General features: G+C 35.3%; 1 protein-coding gene across 2 annotated transcripts in view; it reads right to left on the reverse strand.

Annotated features, from left to right (window-relative positions):
- Positions 1-230: 230 nt before the first annotated feature.
- The window catches only part of PTPN3 (protein tyrosine phosphatase, non-receptor type 3), a 52820-nt gene continuing 29835 nt past the window's right edge, over positions 231-23215 (reverse strand). For both annotated transcript variants that reach the window (XM_008935768.1, XM_008935760.1), the window contains 9 exons: positions 23000-23156; positions 21526-21692; positions 18703-18793; positions 18378-18439; positions 17398-17544; positions 13898-14026; positions 5560-5705; positions 4747-4882; positions 231-910 (listed from right to left, as the gene is read on the reverse strand). In XM_008935768.1, the coding sequence (XP_008934016.1) occupies positions 833-910; positions 4747-4882; positions 5560-5705; positions 13898-14026; positions 17398-17544; positions 18378-18439; positions 18703-18793; positions 21526-21692; positions 23000-23156 (1113 nt within the window). In that variant the 3' untranslated portion in view covers positions 231-832. The remainder of the gene's footprint in view (positions 911-4746; positions 4883-5559; positions 5706-13897; positions 14027-17397; positions 17545-18377; positions 18440-18702; positions 18794-21525; positions 21693-22999; positions 23157-23215) is intronic.

The following is a 23215-nucleotide window of genomic DNA, read 5'->3' on the forward strand; positions in this document are numbered from 1 at the left end:
GTTAAAATGTTTTCAGTCCACATATAAAAACAACAGTGAAAGACAAGTATAAATGAGAGGGACAGCAGAAACAGAAGAAAAGGAGTACAATAACTGAAACTGTGAGAAGTAGGTCACTGACAAAAGGGCAAGTTGCCATTAAAATTGATCAACCTAAGGTGTTGAGTGTACCATCTGCATAAATGCAGCATTATTTTTTCCACCACACACAGCAGACATCATTTCTACGAAGCATATCATAACAGCTGGCAAACTTACTAACAGATTTATGGTAAATGAATACTTAATTTCTCCAGCTTTTAGTGTACAGTAGTTATGCATTTGCCTTTAAAGCTCTTCATCAGCCTTTTATAAGTTAAGGTTACTTTTCCATGAATATTCTCCCAATAAGAAAGTTAAAAAAATTCACCTTCAATGAACTTTCATACAATACAAAGATACTAAATACCCTCTTAAGCCAAATCATTTAAATACTACGGAGTTTTCTTCTTGCTATTTCAAAGGCAACAAAAGGACATTTGTAAATTCCAAAGTGAAGGGTGTTTTAAGGCAGTAAAAGATATGTATTAAGGTTTCCATGATTGTTTATGGCTGTTTATGTGAACAAAGCATATTACACACAAATGCTCCCATATATTTATCTACACGACTTCATTATACTGTACATGATTTAGCAATCTTCTTGAGAAATTTAAAGTGCCACAGTTCAAATGTGCTCATCTGTCTTTTCATGGGCTTCTAGTCCATTCTGGTTGCTTTCAGAAACAAGCCCTTGCTTTACTTAAAGAGCAGTCTTTTTAGGAGAAGAAAGAATTCATCCTTCGTTGCTGTGCTAACTGGAATCCAGTGGTCGAACCAATCCTTCTTTGTAAACACGAAGAATAGCTTCACAAACAAATTTGTATTGACTCTGTATAAGGGAGAAAAATCAAAAACATTTTTGGATTATTATTAAACTCCTGACTATACAGTAGTGCTGGATAGGACTAACAGTCCCACTGCTTCCTCTTCTGGACAACGACAGGAGAGGAGATACAAAAGAGAACAGAGAAAATTCAACTCCTCTGACTGTGTTCACAGTAAACAAAGGTGACATTCACTCTTCTTTAAAGGACCAGCATTAAAACACTCACACCTAGGAAAACAGTCCCCACATTTAAAAGAACACACACTTAAATTTCAGAAGTATGATTTATTTGTAAAAGCTATGCAAATTTCTATGATCCTTCTCAGTAAGTTTAACTAGTAATTTATATTCTTGATACATCTCATCTGGTTTTTTTTTCTGGTATTTATCTGTTTTTTTACCAGTATTCTAACCTTTCCAATCCTGCAGTTACAGATTGCTGGGCACACTTAAGTTACGTGACCAAAAACACATTTAAAGTTACTACATAGGATATACAGGTCCAACTGTCTTGCTAATATATATTTTTTTAAAATCACCTACACTGCTGCAGAAGATGGAATCACTATTTCAATTTATGATCAGACCACACGTCTCCTTTTGTGATAGAATGGGATCAAAACCTTTGGAATTAATATTTTTGAAGAGAAGCAGCCACATTAATTCTGTTATGCAACATTTTGAGCTCATTTAGTTCTTATAAAGTCTTCCCAAATTACATTAGTGGTTTTTTTTTTTTTTTTTCTGAATTATACTACAAGGCCTATTTCTCCCATAATCTTGTGATGTACCTATTTGTTAAAAGCAATTAGCCTATGAGGCTCCTTCTGAAAAGTGATACAAGGAGACATTAGCAATAGGACTAGTACAGACCTAAAAAATCCATGTAGCCTGATTAATTTTTTATGACTAATACAACCCCAAGAACACAGGAAAAAGGAAGTTTGAAAGATTTACAAAAATCAAAGCACACCTTTTTTTTTTTTTTTTTTGCCAAAAGTACTTGTCACTCTTGTCAAAGCCCCCAGATGAATGCCTTTCTCCAAAGCCCTATGCCATATATTCAGAGAAGCTTAGCTTCACATTTTCTAAATCCCCTTTTACATCTTTGAAATGTTTGCCCAGCTGCCCTTCTATGTCAGTTCTCATCAACTCTTCAGGAACATCTGGAAACTGTCCACCAGTATCTCCCAAAGGACAGGAGCATAAGATAATGCTTGGCCTGTGAAGGGCTTTAGGTTGCATTTAAAAAACAGTAGTTGGAATGTTATTTTTGTCCTTAGCCTGCAATATATTTTCTCTTAAGTTCAGAAAAACTTAAGGAAAACTGGGGGATGGAAATTATTTTCTGCATCTTGATTTTTCTGCCTTTTCTTTCAATCCTTCAGTCAATTACTCCCACCTTCAATATCACTCTGTTCTTTTGTCTTTATTTCTTAATTACTTTGACTTTTTTCTTCATTGTTACCATCATTTGCATATTTCTACTGCCTGAACAAGCCAAGTGTGATATTTAGATATCAAATTATTGAACAAATCAGAACAAGCACTTGAGAATTTCTTCCTCTGACTCAGACTACTTGTTTTCTTTGCTCTTACCCATTTCATGCACTCTTACTGCTCACTCAGCTGATAACTAGTTGTTAGGTATGTACTAAAGCACTGCTTTCTGTATTGTTTAGTATCTCCAGTTCCTCTTCAATGGAACGTAATGGTTAGTTTCTCTCTTTTTTTTTTTTTTAAATGAAAGTCCATACAGTTACACAAATATTGTTGTAGCTTTATTCTTCTGGGTGAAGCTTTTGTTTAATTGTTTCTTAATCTCAATCTTGAGCTTTGGTTATCAGGAACAATTAAACCAAAGCTTCTGAGCTTTGAGATCTTTGAGAAACTACAGCTTTCACATGATTAATAGCAGACACTAAACTGCCTAGTTAACAGCTCTGATGAGTCCATTCTTAATCACCGAGTATGCTCTGTCTGATATTAACTCACAACGTGCATCTGGCTATGTGTATCATCTTAGAATTGGAGCAGACACACAACTCCCATAGGGCAGCTGAACATGCTTCAGGCAGGGCTATTACAACTGAACAATCCCTAAGCTAAATGTCAAATATGAGCTTCGAGGCTAGTTGGAATACAGGCATGGGAATACAACAAAGCACCCAGGATAGATAAAAATGTTAACATGCAGCTTTTTAGTATTCTGCTTTATCTTAGTTGGGTGATTGCTTCTCTGTCTCATCTACAGTACAATATGCCAGCTCTGCTCATTGGCTTTCACAACAATATCTGCATAACTGAGAAATAAGTGAATTTAGTTTTATCATGCTGCTGCTACAGGTTGTCCCTCTTCTGATGGTGCTGATAGCAAACCATGGAATACAGCAAGCAAGATAAAGAATCCTATTTTGGGTACTCAGTTTTCCACACTCAGGGTCTGATTGTCTATGTATTTATTGCTATAGCCCATATTCATCAGTTACATTAAACTGTAGAGTGCAAGGACAATTCCTGCTAATTTCTGTTGTAATAGAAGGGACTCAGGCTTCTAGCAAGCTGAAGTTTACTTCAGATTCTCATGTCAGATTCTCAAAGAGCTGACTGCCTCTAGAAAGTTTAAACCTGAACTTGCTCAGTTCATTTTAGCAACTGAGGAGAACTTAGCAACAGGTACAGTTCCAGAAGTCAACATTCAGCTTCCTTAAACTTGAAGCTAGTGCTTCTCATCTCATGACATCCTTTGCCATATGATCAGCTTCCATTTCTGCAAGGAACAGGCTGGGGGACTACGCAGACAACTCCCTCCTCAACCAAACTGTCCCGTTGCATTTCCAGTTCATATTGCAACGAACAGATTCCCAGCAGCACACATGAACAATCTCTGCTGACAGAGCACTCTAATGTTACACAAGCCACTATAATTCCTGATACTTCTGATAATGTAGGACTTTTCCTCACTCTAGTCAATTCATAATGCTAGCTCCTGCAATCAACCTGGTAATGAACAGAATTTGTTTTCTCAAGTTACCTTCTTCCTTCTCTTGATTAAGTGTAAACTAAGGCATTTTCCTTCAGAGACAAGGGACAGAAATGCTCACTTTAACTGTTGACTTTGTGGGTCTAAACCCCTTTACTTCCACTTGTCACAGAGCACATAGCTCTTCAAGATAACCCACACTTAATATTCTGTCATTCAACCTCTATTCAAGAAAGTAGAGCCTCCCATCCTTCACCTTTGGTTTCTAATGTAAATAAGTTCATTTCAAAGCTGACACAATCACCCTCAATCTCAAATCATCTTTGACTGACTTCCACCTCAAAACTACCTTCTGCTTTCATATTTCAGTTACTGATACTACCCAACTTTTCCTAAATTTCATTCTTGCCCTTTGTTTTTCCAAACTGGAGTAGTGGCACAGTATAAAGATATATATATATATTGTTCCTATCAAATTTCTAGTCCTAAGTGTAGTCTCCTGAAAAGCAACCTTCTCATTTCAAATCATACCACAAAACCTTTAATTTCACCTTCAGTTCAATGACTTCCTATAAGTCTCTGTACTAAAATGAAAAGCAAAATATTATTCTAGCCTCTTGCAGAGAATTTAGATAAAGGACCCCGAACAGATGATTTATGCAAGTCTGAGTGTGCATTCTGACTACTTGCAATGTATAGGAATCAATTATCTTTTAATGGCAAGGTAAGAAATATTTACAAAAAAGTTAAATACACACTTCATAAGCAAAGGAGCATTTGCCACCATGCTACGTTATGTTAAATGTAAGAAGCATGAAATATATAAAGAAAATAAGGTTTCCTTTCCATCACTTACTGACGTCTGCACCATCATAGCTCGCTGGTCTCGCATCTTCCGTACAATATCCAGTGGGTAAACAGGTTGGTTTCTTTCAATTAAGCACATGGCCGTTTCCATAGTGACCAATACACCAGTGCGACCGATTCCAGCACTGGGAAACGTAACAGAAATATTGTCTATAAATTAGGTTTTTGCAATGCAGCAGACATATCACAGTCTTAATACTAGGATTCTAAATAACCTTAGGAACTACAAGTGGAGCTTAATAGAATGAGAATGGAGTGCAAAACTTCACTTTAAAGCAACTTCAGCAATATTTCCTGCCCATTTTAAAAATGAAAATAACCTTTATATAATATAAAACTAAAATGTCACTTAAACTAAAAGGATTTTTAAGAATTAAAACTGCATATAAATCCAAACATACTAGTTTGGTATTTTCGACTAAAAAAAGATAAGACCTAACTGACTGCTTTTTGACACTCACTTAACAGCAGAAAAAAAACCCCTTTGCAGTACAATTCAAATGAGGTTGCAACAGTGGCAGAAGATAACAATGGAGAACAACTTACATTGCAGATTATTAGCTCTGTGCTAATTACATGACTAAACAATATCACCAAAAGGTTGCAGAAGAAAGGGAGAGAAAAGAAGATCGTCCTTCAGATTCATCAGCGCTTATGTCTTCAACAGTGTAGGCCACTACTGCACTATTTAACATTTTCCTCTCATTCAAGGAGTCTCCTGACTTGCAGGTGAACTTTTCAAAGCAAATGCTTGTTCTAGGGCTGAAACAAATCTATGCTCAGAATTTTAAAACACAAGTACCTGCAGTGAACAAGGACTGGCTCATTCTCTACTCTCTTTGGTCTCATACAGGTCACAAACTCCAAGAAGTCCATGGAGTCATCAGGAACACCATGATCAGGCCAAGCAACATACTGGAGATGGGTGACTGTGTGTTGTTGTTCTGTCTAAAAAATAGTAAAGTTTTCAGAAAGCATTCAGTGTTATGACTCTTGCATTGATGTTTACTAAATACAAGTCATACTTGTATTTAGCACACTCTGCAGATGTTATAAGATATATATGATGTAGAAAATGTTTGCAATTTTAAAATAGAGACTAAAATATAAACATGTAATTCTTTGAAAGCATGCAAAAAGCATACTATTTTCTACATAAGCTATCAAGTTTAACTTCCGTGATCTAAATAGATTTTAATTTTTTTCATATATTGACTGTTGACCTTTTATACCTTGACTTCAGTGATTCACCTGACGTAAAATGCTATAATAGTTTATAACAGCTTGGAAGAAACAGCCAAAAGCAGAGTAACTGTTGAGCACAATATTAAAATAAAAGGGTCCCGGGGCTACACAATCTATTCTAAATATGTATGTCTGTGTGTACTTACAGATTCAGTTATATTATAAAGTTGCCAGAAACAGTTGCTAAATCTGGTTTGTGTTTGAAAACAACATATATACATTGTTCATACATACATGTTCATTCCACATATATGAATGACTTTTTTATGACCCATAGAAGATTACTTTTCTGTATGGAAGCAATATAATTAGTTGAAATACTCTGCTTTGTGAAGAATCTTTTTTTCATTCAGTTATTAAAAAAAGGTTTTACAAAAATTATTTCAGTTAAGCTTTTCATTAACATTGATTATTAAATTACTCCATCATCTTTGCACTCAAATTGGGCTCAACTCCTATGTTACAGATGTAATCAATAATCAGTGGGAAGGAAGGCATCTAAGACACTCCTGAGCTATTCTGCATCATGAAATGAGGATCTTACTCTTTACAAACTGAGACAAGACTTTATGTTCCTTTATTTCTTCCATGTTTAGTGTCAGTTAAACTGTTTGCTGCCTTTTATTCATGTCCATTACTACACTTGACATTTAACAACCTACTGAAATAAAACTCTCCTTTATCACTGTATTACTTTATAAAAGCTGGCCTCTCCCTAGTGGTCCTTGCAAGAATGTTTTGATGATACTAGTGAATTTAAGAGTTTTTTTTCCTTTACTCTGAAGTGCACAGCTACTGAAATAGATAACCTGTTTTAAATGTATTCGATTACTTGCTTTCCTCTTCCACTTGAGGAAGCAGTTCTACTCCCAGGGAGCAGGCTAATAAGACAGAGAAGATAGATTAACTACTGCTTCTGTACCACGTAGAGTCCTAGGAAATGTGTTTATTCCAGTCAAAGTAATTGTAGAAATCTACAGTTGTCTACAGGGACACGAAGATAAACAACACAGCTCATACTTTGTTTCACAAAGGCAGAGCCTGAACAATCACAATTACAAAGTCTAGTGTAAGGCCCAAATGGACAATAATTAACATTAATGGTCAAGCTCCCTGTAATACAAATTGCATTGGGATCTATTGTCCACATCACCAAAAGACCCCACAACGATTAGGATTTCTGGAGAAAAAGCATGGCCTTTTGCTACTTGGCTTGCTGCCACTATGTAGATGTAATGTGTAATCATTTTATCAAGTATCATTTTCCTGAAATGTCACAGATTGAAAAAATACAAATACATGACAAGAAAATGTCATTAAAAAGTCCTCTTTTGCAAATCTGTGAGTGTTTAAACAGAATCTCTCCAAAAGGAAAATGAGGTAACAGCAATTACACACACGTTAACAGTTTGAGGTGATTCTCTTCAGTCAGAGACATTTGAATTACAGCATTCAGGTGAAACGAAGGTTTGATTCATTCTAAAACTATCCAAGAGTATCCAGTCACCTTCCATGTGGCACATGGAAGAACCACTGACAGTGATCTGTTGCATCAAAAGCCACTTTGCAAGATCAGAAGAGTTAACTTAAGTTTTTACTTATCAGTAACTCAGGTTCAAATACATAGAGTTGCATTTTCTTTTCTAATAGTTCATAAAGTACAACATATATGTTACCTAAGACTTATTTGGAGTCAAAATACCCTGTAAGAGTATGCACTTAGTCCTCAGAGCAGTTTCTTTTGGTGGGATTCCCTTAATTTTCTGTTACATAGCCTATTCATCCCTAGAGACCAACAAAGCTGTTTATCAATTACTCCAAGTATGCCTCAAACTTCAGTAGAGTTTGCTAGTTATTTGTGTTTTGATATAATAAGGTTTTGATTGTTTTGGTTGAGTTCCTATGATACAACTCAAATTGTTAAAATGTGATCATCATATAAATATTTAATATTTTATTAGTAACCTAAATCTGTTGTAAACAGTAGTTATATTAATATATGCTTGAACTAGTTTTTCTAATTCTAATATTTTTGCCTCATGCAGAAGATATCAAACCAATACTCTCATGAAGTCCAGACTTTTTAAAGCCTTTCTAGTCTTTTTTTTTTTTTAAATAAAAAATCTTCACATCTTTATACTCATAAGGAAAGTCAGCTATTAAATTCAAAACATGTCAGCCAAATAGCATCACACATGGAAACAGCTTGCATTAAAAGGCAATCATGGTTACTAAAACCTAGCACTCATACATTAAAGTGCTAAAATCACAGTTACTGATCCCATAGTTAGCCCCACTATACATGTCCTATTAACGATAACTATTTTTAAAGACACTATTTCTGCCAGACCCTGCTTCTCTGTACAAACCTGCTAATGGAAAATAAGAAGTAGCTTCTTATTATACTCAAGTTGTTGCCCAAAACATTAATCTCTGCAAGTCAGCTTAAATCCTTTCCACTATTTTTTTTTTCCCCTGAAGTTTTCAATGACAGCCATTATTGTAGCATCCTAATTACTCACAAGTGTAGGATTTATCTTAATAAAATCTGGTTTTATTAGTCCTGTTTTTTAAGTCTAAACTTAGAGAAAGTGAGACAGCTGACATTGCTCATGGCCCGGTTGCTATTTTTACCCAACTTGACATTACACACCTTTTTGTTTCAAAAATATTTAATGTTTTTTGCACTCATATGGACTGATTTCAGTTGAATTTACGTATTTGGTAATTTCACGAATAGTCTTAAAAATTGTCAACTCAAAAAAACAAAAATGCAAACAAATTATGGAGTCCTGTGATAGTTCTACAACATTATACCATTATTGTTGTAACATTTAACTGCTTCTCAGCATTGACTCACATTTACTTGGCAAGCAGCTAGAGGTCTAAGAAATCACATCTGTCCCATGGCATTTGTTACTGTCCTCCTGATAACATTTATAGTTGCTGCACCAAAGGTGTCAGCCAAAAAAAAAAACCCAGATGTACTTGCACCTACCTCCTGTGCAAATTCAGGATAACCTGCTGTAAAAGCAACTTCACTGTGGCTGCACTAACATCCCAGATTTTGCTACAAAACACAGTACGGACACATGATCTTTTCTAATAAGTCTGCCACTGAGACTGCAACTCCTTACAAACGACAGGGTTGTCAGAGATAATGCTTTGAATGGCTGCTGTAGCTTGTAAAACCTGCAAAACGATCTTATTGTCAAGACCATTCATCTTCAAAAAATATCCATTCTTCATCTTCCTGCCATCTGCAGCCTCGCTTCTTACAATCACATCCAAAGGCACGCTTCCTCATTTCATTCTCCTAAAATGACTTTCCCTAGTTAATAAAAGAATCATGTGTTCTTCAGAAAAACACCAAACTGCTTAGAATGATAATGCTCACATAGAAAGAAGGAAATTTAGGCTTGAAAGGTCAATGTTAATTTTTACTTTTCTTAAAATCTAAGCAACTGATTTTTGCCCTTCATCTTTTCATTTAATGTCTTCTTTGTGTAGGTTTATATTATAGTCTTCCATTAAAAAAAAAAATTTACCATGTAAAACTACATTAACCTTGAAATGGTCCTATTTCTTCTAAGCAGGAGAAGGTATGTTCTTTGCTAGTGAGCTTCACAAACATACCTTGAAAGCCGAGACTCAGTGATCAGGGTTAAAGCCTAGTTTCTGAAGACTAGATACTTTGACAGTGCCATTTGGACCACTGTTCACACCTCAATATACTTCTGTACCTCCTTGCCACAACACTTCTATTCTACTTTTGCTCTTCAGCTCTTTACTGCTCAAGTTTTCTTCAACTCATTTTCTTCTACCATGAGTATTTGACAGAACAGAACACATTCAGTACAGACACTTCAGAGAAAGCTTTAAAATACCTCCACAGTGTGACAAGTTTGTTCACGACATTTGTGTCAGGGTCAAATTAATCTAGATTTCTTTGGAAAAAGAAAATACAAGGTCTTGTTTAACGTGCAGAAGCAAAAGTTTCAGTGAACCAATCTAAGAATCCTTAACATGAGTAAACTCAATTTCCTCCACAAAGTGTTGTATGACACATACCTGGCAAGGAAGACAAATGGTGTGGAAAGCCTCAGCCCAAATAATTAATATGTGTAAAAATTAGAGATTCTGTTTTCAGCTGTTTATAGCAGAAAGTACTGGCAGTGTCCTCATTTGGTTTGCTGTCTTTGTATCATCTGATATCAATTTAGCAGTCATTAGAAGGCCTACATGCTGGTCACTCATAGAAAAAGATACCAGTCATTCTTCATCTTGCATTTTTACCTCCTCCCTTCAGTAAACAGCAATATCCTTCCTTAGCAAAATGAATTTATGCTTAATCTTTTATTTGTTTGAATTGCTTCATCCATTTATTTTCTTCCATTCTGTCATCGTGACATCCATGGAAAGTGATAGCTTTTAAATGAAAAAGAAGCTTGTCTCCCCAGATCCTTCTATTCTTGTTGTCACTGTCTGCACAATCATGCTAAACAGTCCACATTATGACACGAGGAATTGTCTTAATTGCCTTGACCTGGGTTGTTTATAAGATGTAAGTGCTCTCTCAGTGCCTCACTCCTCATTCATGATAGCAATAGTATAACTTATCTTTAGTAGATGAATTTAAATCAATTTTTTTTACATACTTTTCTTTTTGTTTAAGTGATTTAGTTAATAAAGCTGATCAGGTAGGAGAATCACAGAGTGCTTTAGAAACAACTAACAAGGTATGGCAACAACTAACATATATGATGTGGCAGAATTAAAAAAGGTAACTTGCAAAATTACAGTTCTTCAAAGGTATATGAGTAACATGCTTCAGCAAGCATTGTTTCCATGGCCTAAGATCCATGCCTGAGTTCTAGTCACACTTAACTGAAATAAAGAAAAATGCTTGTTTAAAAAAGGGAGAGCAACAAAAAAAGTTATGTTTAGAAAAAAAATTAAACACAACTGGATGAAATTGGTGAGATTAAACAGGCAATATGTTGCAAGGTATTTATCTTAAAGGAAGCTGAATGAAATTTTGCTTCAGGCTTCCCTTGCTATTTTTTCCATGATTAAAAAGAAATATTTATCTTGTTTTACAAAATAGTGCACTGTGCGATGAATTTTGCACTCATACTATGCAATTTCTTTCATTTGGTCTGTTTGTTCTGGTCCTCAAACCATTCTGAAGCTTTCCCTAAAAGTAAAAATAATTTTTAAAAACAACCTCAAAACACCCAAACAGTGCTTTATTTGCTTTTTTTTCCATTTTGCTACAGGATAGTTTTCGATCTTGGTCTTGAAAAGCCATGAAAGTAATCCTTATTTCATTTTATGAGGTGTAGAAAGGTTACAAATATTTGACCTATTTGCAGTCATTTGCTGATCTTCAGTTATACTAAAGAAGCACTGAATTAAACTATGTCAGAAAAATCCTAAAAATTTTCTTGTTCCTTAAGTCTTCTGATCGTATTTGAACAAAAGGCCAAGGGCACCATTTCATAAACTTCTCTTTTGAGCTATTTTCCCCTAAAGGCAGATTTGAAATCTGTGCAACTTAGTTCACAGAGAACTCTTTCACAAATATGCCTTTCCAACAGAACCAAGTCTCCTGTGAGTTTGGAAGTTTTATCCATCTATACTACTAAAAGCTACTTGTCTTCAAAAAGACCAGTCCAATGATGCTTACATTAGTTCAGGGAATAATAAAACCCTGGCTTGAATTCAGATGACTTTTTATGTATTCTTCAAAGAATACAAAAACAGTATCTGTGAGAGGTAAGTACATATAAAGCTTTGCAAAGTCTGCTCAAACACGGGATGTCTCCGCAATAATACATTTGGACAGCATTAAAAAAGCAGCTCAGATGACACGCCAAACTGGGAGATATTTTAGTGTTTCAGAGAGTTCTTTCACTATGGTTTAACAAGCCGGAAAGGTTTTTTATTTCCATCTGAAATGCCAATTGCACTCCGAGCTATCAATTATTAGGGGCACGTTTTTACTGTATGGACAGCTGAGTGTTGAGTCTTCTTTTGAGTGTAGCCACTTTACATGGACAAATAAACTTGTCTTTAATGAACAAAAAAATCTAATTAAAAGAACCTCTGAAAACAACCTTACCCTCACCACAACAAACACATATCCACCTAGGACTAGCTTCAGCGTGCTTTTGCCTAAGCTACATGAAACCTATGCCTTTAACATGACAAGTTATGTTCTCAGCTGAGAGCTATCATGAGAACTTACACAGTGGAAGGTCCTTGTAACTGTGACATCTGCTAAGATGTCCATAAAGGCATCCTATAGTCTCACACAAACTCCATGTAAAAAAAAAAAAAATTAACTTGTATTAAAAAACATATATAGAATCAATTGCCCTGATCTCATTATCATTTTGACTTAGCACATGCTAGTAAATAGACACTTGAATTAAAAGACATACTGAATACAGTCACCAGTGAATTTACTGAAAATTACAGGTTTAACAAATACAAACCAAGAAAAAAAAATATTTGAAAAGACTACTAATACAAAGCATTAGATAACCAAAGTTATTTGGCAATCAACCAATTTGAGTGACAAAGTCTAAAAGTTTGTCTACATATACTCTGTGGTACTGCTTTAATGAGGTTAATTTCTTCAGGGCTGACATTCAAGTTTATCACTTGGATTAACTGGCTGAAAAACAGAACCAAAAAGCGTGCTGCTCCTTGACTGGATGATTTCTCCTAACTAGAAACTGAAACACTGTAAACCACCTTTACTGAAAGACCTTGAAGTAGTGGCATCTCACATGTTAATGACTACAAAGAAAATCTTTATCTCATTGAAACAAATATGGATGCACTGTCAAGTGATAAATTTAAGTTACTAATTTATGAGACTAAAGGACTGGTCATCTTTCAGGAAGAACATCAATTAAATATTACTTTGTAAAACAGCATTTCCTCTTTCTTACTACTAGCAATTCTAATAACAGTAAAATCAACTATACATAAGTTTAAAAGATTGACTAGTATTAGAACTGTAAATAAGTATTTGGTCAGTACACAGTGAATTCTTACACAAGTATCTTATGATAACACAAACCCTTCATCTTTTTAGAAAATACTTATGACCATAGAATTTTTTAAAAGATCTGAAGAGGGAAATGTTTAAGAAATATAGGACAACTTGCAAACAAAAGCCAAACTTCATCCCCTATATTCGGGTTGCGGGAAGTTTAGACGTGATCTGAATGCAGATTTCATAACACACGCTGATATGCAAGTACTCCATGTCTTTAACTCTCCCTTTGCTTTATAAGTCTTCCATTAGCATAAAGTATTAACAGCTACAGAGTACCAGTACCTTACGTAAATTGAGCATGTCTCAATTGAGATTTATAAGGATTTTTTTGGAAAAATAAAATCTGACTGAAGACAATGAAAAGGAACTGATGAGATTCTGCATCTCCTTTCAAAACATTAGCTGACAAAGTAGTGAAACGTAATATTCTACCTGCATCTGCCATTAACCAAGTGACCCATATTTTAACCTTGAAAGGGCAGTTACTTAGAAAAAATTCTTGTTGAAATTTCAAATACTTGTGAAGAGTCAGTGACTGCAAAACTATTTACAGAAAAGCACTAAGTTCTTTATCAAGCTTATTACAGTACTTGTACAGCAAAATGTAATATAGAACTTCTAAAAGTATGTTTTTGAAGAAGCTGTAGAGAAATAATACTATCTCAATTCATATAATATATACATATTCTTCTTATAAAGATGTGTGTATAGACATACACACACGTATATTCAGAGATGTACATGCTCAGATACAGAGTTTATATCTTCCTATCTATAGATGTATTCATTCAGTTTGCTTGGGGATAAGATAATGGGCATTTACCTCAACATTTGTAATCACCATTTCTCTAACAACATAAGCAATTGTACAATCTTCAGAGTGGCATCTGACACGAAAGCTGCCATATTCCATTACATCTGGTGGATCAGGCCAATACTGATGACATTTGGTCTGTAAAGAAAGTTAAGCACACATGAAGACTGTATAGAAGCACTTCTATTTCCAGCATCTCCTCCTATGCTACGGCTCAGGGAATTCAAGGAGCAGTACAAAAATCTATTCTGACTTGTTGGTGAGGTGTTTATATCCAAAATGAAAAATAACAGAACAAAATAGGTTAACTTGTCTATAAACTTTTGTTTTAGTAATTTAGAATAAAAATTCAAATAAACTGGATGCAAGTTGCTTTCTGCCTGGTACTTACCTGTAATTGCTAAAATGACTTCTCAACTCATAATATAGGAGAAGAGACAGATGGATTTATTCTGCCTTAGAGAAAAAAAGTGTATAGGGGGTGAATTTATAACTCATTTCAGCCACCTTATAGCAGGTTATAGGAAAGAGAGCCACACTTTTTTTGGAAAGCGAACAATGAAATGACAAGAGGAGACTGAAAAGATGCAAAAAGAGAAATACTGATTAGATATTGGCAAAAAAATTCTGTGAGGATTGTCAAACACAGAAGCAAGATACCCTAATGAGGCTGTGGAATCACCATCTCTAGAAATAACCAAAACGATGATATGATATGGCACTGCCCAACCTGCATGAAGTTCAAAGCAGAGAGGAGTGGACCAGAAATCTCACAGGTCACCTGAAACCTCAATTTTCTTAGATTGTGAAGCAAGATCATGCTAGAATGTAAGAAGTAGCAAGAACCAGACTGTCCCTCCTATTCCAGAACTACAGTATCATGGGTAAGGGAACGAGCAAGGGAGGTTTCACTTCTGGAGTCACTAAGTGATAACTCATTCTGCACAAAGAAAAAGGAATGCCCAATAGCACTGTCACCCCTTAACACAACCCCTCCAGAAGTCCAGCGTGCCTGGTACTTGTCTGGTTGCTACCATAAGAACTGTTGCCCTTGTCCTCTCCCTGAAAGCAGGTGGTGAAGATAAAGTCACCCTAGCAAGCTTCTAAAGATTGCTTCCCTAAGGTATTAATTTTTCAGGCCACTAAAAGCTATGTGTTACTTCATTCAATTCTTGTCAAAAACTGAACGGGAAAAATGTCTTTTTTTTCCCATTCAATTGTATTTTCTGTTTTAAGGTAAACATTTTTAAACACAGAATATTGCTTATAAGCATTAGTACTAATATATAAAAAGTTTATAGAAAGTTATTGCAGGTGCAATAAAGCACAGTAACTTAGTCATATAATGAAAGTTGTCCTTCAGATTTTCTAGGGAAAATTTTGCTAAGGAAGAACAGATAAATAACTCCAGCTCATCAGTGTGCCACTTGCCAAAGAGATACATATTTCTCTTCTATGTCAGATACAAGACTGAAGACAGATCTCTTAAATGATTAATTGCACCTAAATGCTGAAGTTCTAAACAAAAGCCCAGAAACATACCTATTAATGTAGGAGAGTGTAATGTGTCCCCTTCCTCAGACAGGTTTCATGCAAGGCCATGAGGCTTAACCTTCAAGCCTGACAATGTATGACAAGCAAAGTCATATGTGTATGCAAATGTACCAGATTTAGAGTACATCAAACTTCATGCACACTACAATACAAGTGAGAGCTGAACTAGAATTCAATATTAAAATTTCAGCCATGAAATAGCTACCTTTTCTAGAATAAAACAGATTAATCAATTCTGTGTACAACCATAAAGAACCATTTTCCTTTCTGTCTTCTGCTGTTAATAGTAAGAGGCTGATCTTGAGATATCTACCACTCTGCTGCTGAAATTATGAAGTCTTCCTTTTTCTGGTTCACCTTCTAAAAGCAGTTAAGATAGGCACACCTAACATGTAACCTTTGTAGAAACAATCCTAATGAAAATATCTAATCCTCATTTTAAAAGGTAAAGAGAGCAGCATGGATGACAGAAATTTTGCCACCTTATTTCCCACTTAAAGGCTGAAAAATTGTGAAATAGGCTGAACTTGATGAAGTATTCAAGTGAGATACTTGAAGTGAAAGCTTTACCCACTGAAGGTAACTCAAATTTGCCCATAAATATAAGCGTTTAAACATTTCACCCCATTTTCATCTTCCACTTCTGCATTACCGTTCTTGTATAAAATTCCTACCCTGTAACCAAGCAGCGTCCAAGAATGAGTCCACTGGACTTAAGAGAAAGACATACTAAAGGAAAAATTCTAACTGAACTACAAAGAATCCAAAGGATTCATAAAAACCCAACTTGACACAACTGCCCAGACACTGTACTGAAAACTTTGTGTGACCAAAACACCTGAGCTATAGCTGTCCTCTTCACTGCTTATATATTTTAATAATAGTTGTTAATTGCTCCTAAAGAAACTTAAATAATTGATATTCCCAACATGTTTCTATTCCAGCTTTAGTTAATTTGGATTCTCTGATTTATCAACATTGCCTGTACCATCTATAACACTTCTTGCCCAGAACTTCTTTTTAAACTAATAGTGGCACGAGCTGGAAATTTTAAAATTTCTTAATTCTGCCTTTCTTGGGGTTCAGTTTTCAAATGAACAAATGAATGTTAACGAAGATGAGAAAAAGTGTCTGGTGAATAAAGGTACCAGCAGGGTGGTTAGAAGTTCTCAAAATATTGCCCTGAAGGTTCCAACCCACTGGGCAAAGTAAAGACTATTACTAACCTCCATTTCTCCTCAAAGGAAAAGAAAGCAGGAAGCTATTTTCACGACAATACAGTAAAAGACGAAGGAAGCATTTCTGTGCTTCAAATCCCATTACATTAATAATATAAAAACTTCACCTTTTAAAATTCAAAGGATATGCTAAATCAAAGTAACAACAGAATACACCAGATATTGCTTTAATTTTCACTGTATTATTCTGAAATTAATGAAGTGCTAGACTTTATTTAAACAGAAATATAAAAATAATCAGAGCAATTCTAGGAAAGAGCCTATGACATATATAAAAGTTAGCAGGTTAAGTTCTGATGACCAGCATGCTAAAACTAGTAAGTACTGCAATGACAGACTCTTCTTTGAAGACAGATCATCAGTTTTGCTCAACTTACTCAATTCCAGACATCTGCTGAATCGTTAGGAGAGCAACTGCCACATGGAACCCAGTTCCCAGAGGGAAAATGGGACAGCAATTAGTACCTGGCTGATCAGCAAAATGGACTCAATGCAGTGATTTCTGTTTATCAGACAACTGGATTGTTTTCCAAGAAGCATAACAAAAGGGAAGTTGCAGAGTATCTGCTGCTCTAAGTAATTCAGAAAGCCTGGCCTTCAGAGAAATTATTCAACAGAACAAGCTGGCCTATTTTAGGGTTATTTAATCACAACAATGAAAAAAAAGTTTGAAGGAACAGTACATTTCTTCAACATACAAAGAACCTGAACACTTACCCGTCCTCGTTCAGTGAGAGTCGTTAACATGATGATCAGTGACAACTTGTGATCCCAGACTACTTGCCAGAAGTGTGCACATGTGTGTGGAAGAGGCCCCTGAGTAGCAATGTACCTGTTCACAATGCCCACAGAAGGAATTTCCATCTATAAAGAGAAAAAAGAATCCTATATCAAGTTTGCTTTCACTACTCAAGTATTATTTTAATTCATCATTTCATTCCAATAGGAAGTTGAGGGAAGATTAGGGTGGCAAATTTAATAAGATGATCAAGATCACAACTTGGTATGTGAAAAATATTTAAATAAAACCAGATGCATACTATAGATTCTGGAGTCCTTCAGACTGAACTAGGAAGAGATGATTAATAACAAAAATGTATCTGAAAACTTGAAACTGCAAAGCTTTACAAATTATCTTTTATATTTAATGAATAATAATGGCAAGGTATACCAAAGGTATACTAGCAAAAGCTATTTATTGCCTGATACTAGACACAGTAAGTTAATAGTTGATTGTGATTTAGGTGTTTAACTTAAGTGCAATGGATGTATTTTCCCTTCTTTTCTTTGTCTCCCAGCCTACACACATGATTAGGGCAATCAGGGCTCTGGTTTATCTTCCAGATCCTTCATACCATAGTTGGTAGGTCATTAGTGGTTCTGGAGAGAAAAAGACTTAGTTTTAAGCTATAGGAGACAACCTCAGCATTTGCAGTATATGCAAAGGTAACAATTTTTACTGGTTGAAGAGTCTACACATATCACAGTATATACCACATACTTGCATCTACTGTACATGAGGATGGCCACTTGTTTCACATGAGACACTTGATCTTTTACTTTATGAATTTTTACATCTTTTACATTTATAAATCCCCAAAATCTAAAATGAAAAACCATTATTCCTTAAAAAGGCGCAATTTAGTCTGCTATTGCAATACAGTAAGTGAGCAAATGCAGATCTCTGTGTGACTTACATTCACGTAATTAGCATTAATGTAATCTTCATCTCCTTGCAATATTATCCTTGTGGCATCATCTGCACACACACACAAAAAAGGAATAAAATTAGCAACTAAGGGGCATGCTTCCCTTCTATTAAACCCAAAAAACTGAGGTACTGCAAACACAAAGACAGCAGAATACAAATCATAATGGACCACCTTTCAGAAAATAAAATGAGCAATTATATGATTTTGATTATATAACAAAATTTTTACTCAAGAAGTTCAATACAACAACTCTATAAGCTATCATTCACAGCATAAAGAAAAATAGGCAGAAACTGTACTTGATACTCACAAGGTAGAACATCTTTGTATCTATTCTTGTCCATATTCTGAGGTACCTTTGCACATGTAACAGCCAACCCTGGTTTCTTTCTGTAAAGTTGCTACAAAAAAATGAAAAATGGGAGGCTTTTGAAGCATTATGCTATACTCACACTAAATAGATTGACATGAAAATACAAAGACTGTAAAAAAATGTTACTTTAATCTTTTTCCTAATTATCTGCAAAATTCACCTAGGAGATCCTTGTATGTTATATGACACGAATTTCTCTTATTGCTAGCCCATTATAATCTCCAGGAGAATTTCTAGGGAAAAAATACAAACCCAACAAAAAACAAGCCACCAGGAAGAGTGACTCATTGATATAAACTTTTTCCCTGCAAGGTTGCCATTTTCTTATAAAACTGTGGGCTAGAAGGAAAACAATGATTGAGGCTAGAAGATGGGAGACATCATCATCACAAAAAAAATATTTGCTAACTGGTATTTTCTGGAATTAACTGTAATACAAAAAATTCAGACAGACTTTTATTCCCCGGACCAAACCCAGGACATTCAATCCAACAAGCACCTGAAAAAACAAAGCTTCAATGTATCACAGTCTCTTAACATGAGACACACTTTCTTCTGGGCCAACCTCTATCTTGCAAACTGTATCTGGAGTAAATCTAGGCATACAACTATATGCCTAGATTCAAGGTCATAACCAAAGCTTCAAGGTCAAAATGCATTAAATGCTTTGTAGAAGACAACAGAAGGTACAAAGCGGGGGGGGAGGAAATGAAGAAATGTAATTACACATCTACAGTTTTTCCTCCATTAAATAGACATGAAAGCAACTTACAGCTCAGTTATTAACCCAGCTGTACCAGGTTTTTATGTATTTAATTGAACACTTACCTAAAAGCTCATTATATCTTACATGTTTAATAAAGATATAGAGTACAGTTCCATACGTAAAATGGAATGCAACAAAAAAAGAGGCTAAAATTTCCTACTTTCCTTGAGAGAAAAAGAACAACAAAGTTTGACTGTGGGATTTACTGAATCTTAAGACTCAGTACCACAGCTCACCACAATTTTCAACTTGAACAGCATGAACAAGCCATGTGAGAAGACAACTTCATAACATATGTAACAGAAAAGCTTCTATCAGTTATAACCCAAGTTGTGTTTTACTACAGCCAACTTGCAATTTTTTTTTTTGAGACAAAAATTTGGGTTGCCATTGACAGACTTTTTGAGTTCTGCTGAAGTGGAGGAAGATACTCTGCAAAAGCCTGATTATTCATAGTCTACTGGCTAATTATTTACTGTTTTATTAATGTGAACAGAGTTTGAGGGCCACCAAAGCTGATGTGACACTGCAACTGTCTCTGCTTCTGAAGATCACTAAACAATGTACTCCAAGAAAGAAGGCCACTAAGCTGCCCCCTGGTTTATCAGAGTTCAAAAAGATTTTGTGCTTGTTTTGTAACTTCAGTAATATCCTTTTATAAATGGTCTCATGAAAATAGTCATAAAAGATCAAATATCAAGAATTATTACAGCAACTTTGTACACAAATTTAGTTAACAACTTTGACAATTAAAAAGGCATTGAAAGGCTAGTTCATTTTTTTTGAGTTACTGTTTCAATAGCTAACAGTCATTGATATTGCTGCATCACTACCAGTGCTGCAGATTTTGGAAAGCAGCTATGAATCATAGTCTACAATTACTTAAAGAGACCCCAAACAACTCCAAACAAAAAACAAACCAACCCAAAGCCCAAAACCAAAACCCCAGGGCATCTTAACTCCCAGAAATCTTGGAAACCAAGCAAACCTCATAAAAAGAGCAGTTATGCAGTAAGCAATACCACAGCTTTTTAGCCATCACCATGAAATCTTACAACGCTTGAAAAAACAGTGAAGGAATATTATCAAAATAGGGGAAAAGAATTGTGTTGCTGTCCTACAAGTTTTCAGCATCAGAAAGGGTTATTTCAGAGCTCAAGAATCCACAACAGCAAATCAAGCCCATACACACACCATAGTTACTCTCTTGCTATTAAAGAAGCAGCTAAACTATATTCTGGAATTTCTTATGCTAACACCGAAGGAACTACTTTAATGAACTAGAAAAACATTTTATTAGTCAGTTTTCTACGATATTCCTTGCTAACATGTTGAAGACCATGACAAAACATTAACTCATTAATCTATACAGAAGTTCTTCAAAGTCTCATTCTGTATATGAGGGAATCTCACCCACAATTTAACCTGCTTGAGAAGTTACTATCAGTATTTTAGATTGCCACGGAGAAATACCACAGAACGTTACAAATGTCCTGCAAACAGAAATTAACATTCTAAAAATTCCATATCATCCTCTAAGAGAAGATGAGGAATGGTCAAGCTGCTCCTGTTGTTCCATGAAACAAGGCAAGATGTAGGAATTTGAAACCCTAATTTAAGGCATAAGAGATGTTTTAGAAAAGTCATTGAGCAGCATGGAAAAAAGAAAGTCCAAGAGTGACATCTGTCAAAATCCTACTACTCTACCAATAAAAAAATTAAAAAAAAAAAAAAAAAAATAGTGAGCTTTGGGTACTTGAGCTAGAAACATGTTAACTAAGCCACATTTTTGTCAAATGTTTCATGCAAGACTAAACTCATTCTTCACTATCCTAAGTAGTGAAGGGCAATACTGATTAGCAAGTCACATTCTTCTTCTCTTGAGATAAGACTGACAGGAGCAATGAGATTTCCAATTGATTAAGCCCTTGCATTACTTGCTGATCACAGCTATTTGTCAGTATTAATGCATTTCAGAGCTGAGTATTACCCACCTCAAACTGAATAAGGACAGTCCCGCTTTCCAGCCCTCTCCTTAGCTGCTCCATAGACTCCTCCAGTGTGTCACCACCATATTCAGAACACATAGGAAGAAGAGATTCTGGAGGATTGTGGGAATCAGCTTCATCTTCTGATTTAGGCTCCGCAAACTGTTTAACTACTGAAAGATGTATTGAAATTTAAAATCTGTTACATACATCATTAATGTGTTACAACACCTTAAAATTTACCATCTTTCAAGAATAAGTTTGCAAAGACAAGGCCTCAGGAAAGCAAAAAGCAACGCTTAACTGCATGTCTTTATGTACTACATTACTGTAGAAACTAATAAGAGTAAAATATCTTTATGACATTTCAGAAGATGAAACTCCTCAAGGTGCCTGCCTATGAAGGCAAAGAACTTGACTTCCAAGCACAGTTTTTTGCTGCAACCTTGTCTTACAGAATGAACTGCCAAAAAGGCTAATGAATCACAACGTCAACCATGGTAAAAACCCAAACAAGCTTTACCTAAAAAAGTTTAAAGCATAATTAATGGAATATCTGTATAAGAAGTTTATGAAAGTTTGGACCCCCAACAGCAAAAGGGACACAAACATACTTACACTTTATTCCCTTGCCATTAGAGAATCAACTGAATTACCTTTTTGCAATTTCTTATGCTAACATTGAAGGAACTAACTTAATCAAATACAAAAATAATTACTAGTCAGTTTTCCATGACATTCCTTGTTAACATGTTGGAAGAACATAACAAACATTAATGAATTAATCTACACAGCAGTTCTGTCTTACCATGGCCTTATGGAAAGTAAATAATAAACTAAATTTCACATCATCTGAAAGTTCCAGGGATCTGCATGTGTTTAAATACGTAGTAGCAAGCAAATCCGAGCTGGAGGGGTTCCCCATATTTTAAATACACAAGCTTAAGGCCCTGTGTATTTCAGACACTGCCTCCTGCTTGCTGGCAGCAGTGTATCAAGTAGCCAGGCACAGGTGAAGCTGGGTATTGGCACAAAGTGTCTATTTTAAGAATAGAAAGAAAGAAAAAGTGAGAGAGAGAAAAAATAAAACACACTTGACTTGTTTCTTTATATAATTGTGCTGGGGAAGAGCCCATGGATATTTACAAACCCACAACTGGAGTTTTGTGGAATTATACTATTAAAAAAACCCAAAACCAACCAACCACCCAAAAAAATTTGCAAGGCACTGTTTGCTGTCATAGAATTCTAGACTTAAAAAAGGAAGAAATCCTAACTTGATAGATTCTTTGTTGCAGTGGTTAGAATCTATAGTTAAAACTACTTGCACTATTAAATCAGATGCAGGAAGATCTACTTTTTAGGACATACCTATTCCCAGTGCACTGAGAACACATTTATGTAAATAGAAAAGGTGATGCCACCAAGCATAAGAGCAAGTCTCAAAACCATTAAAAGTGAATAAAATTAGCCCAGTTACCTTTCCGCCTGACCAGAAGTGCAAGCTCTCTCGTGTGAGATTCTCTGCTGGCTTTTATGAACATGACCACCTGGTCATGTGTGTGCTCTGAGATATCTCGGCCATTAATTAATACTATCTGATCACCTTCATTCAGTTTTGGAATGCATTTATCAGCCTGTTTCAAAACCAAAGAAACACATTAATGTCATTGCATAAAGTCATGTAAGCAGGAAT

Source organism: Merops nubicus, unplaced genomic scaffold (genome assembly GCF_000691845.1).
Source record: "Merops nubicus isolate BGI_N331 unplaced genomic scaffold, ASM69184v1 scaffold80, whole genome shotgun sequence".
Lineage (NCBI taxonomy): Eukaryota > Metazoa > Chordata > Aves > Coraciiformes > Meropidae > Merops > Merops nubicus.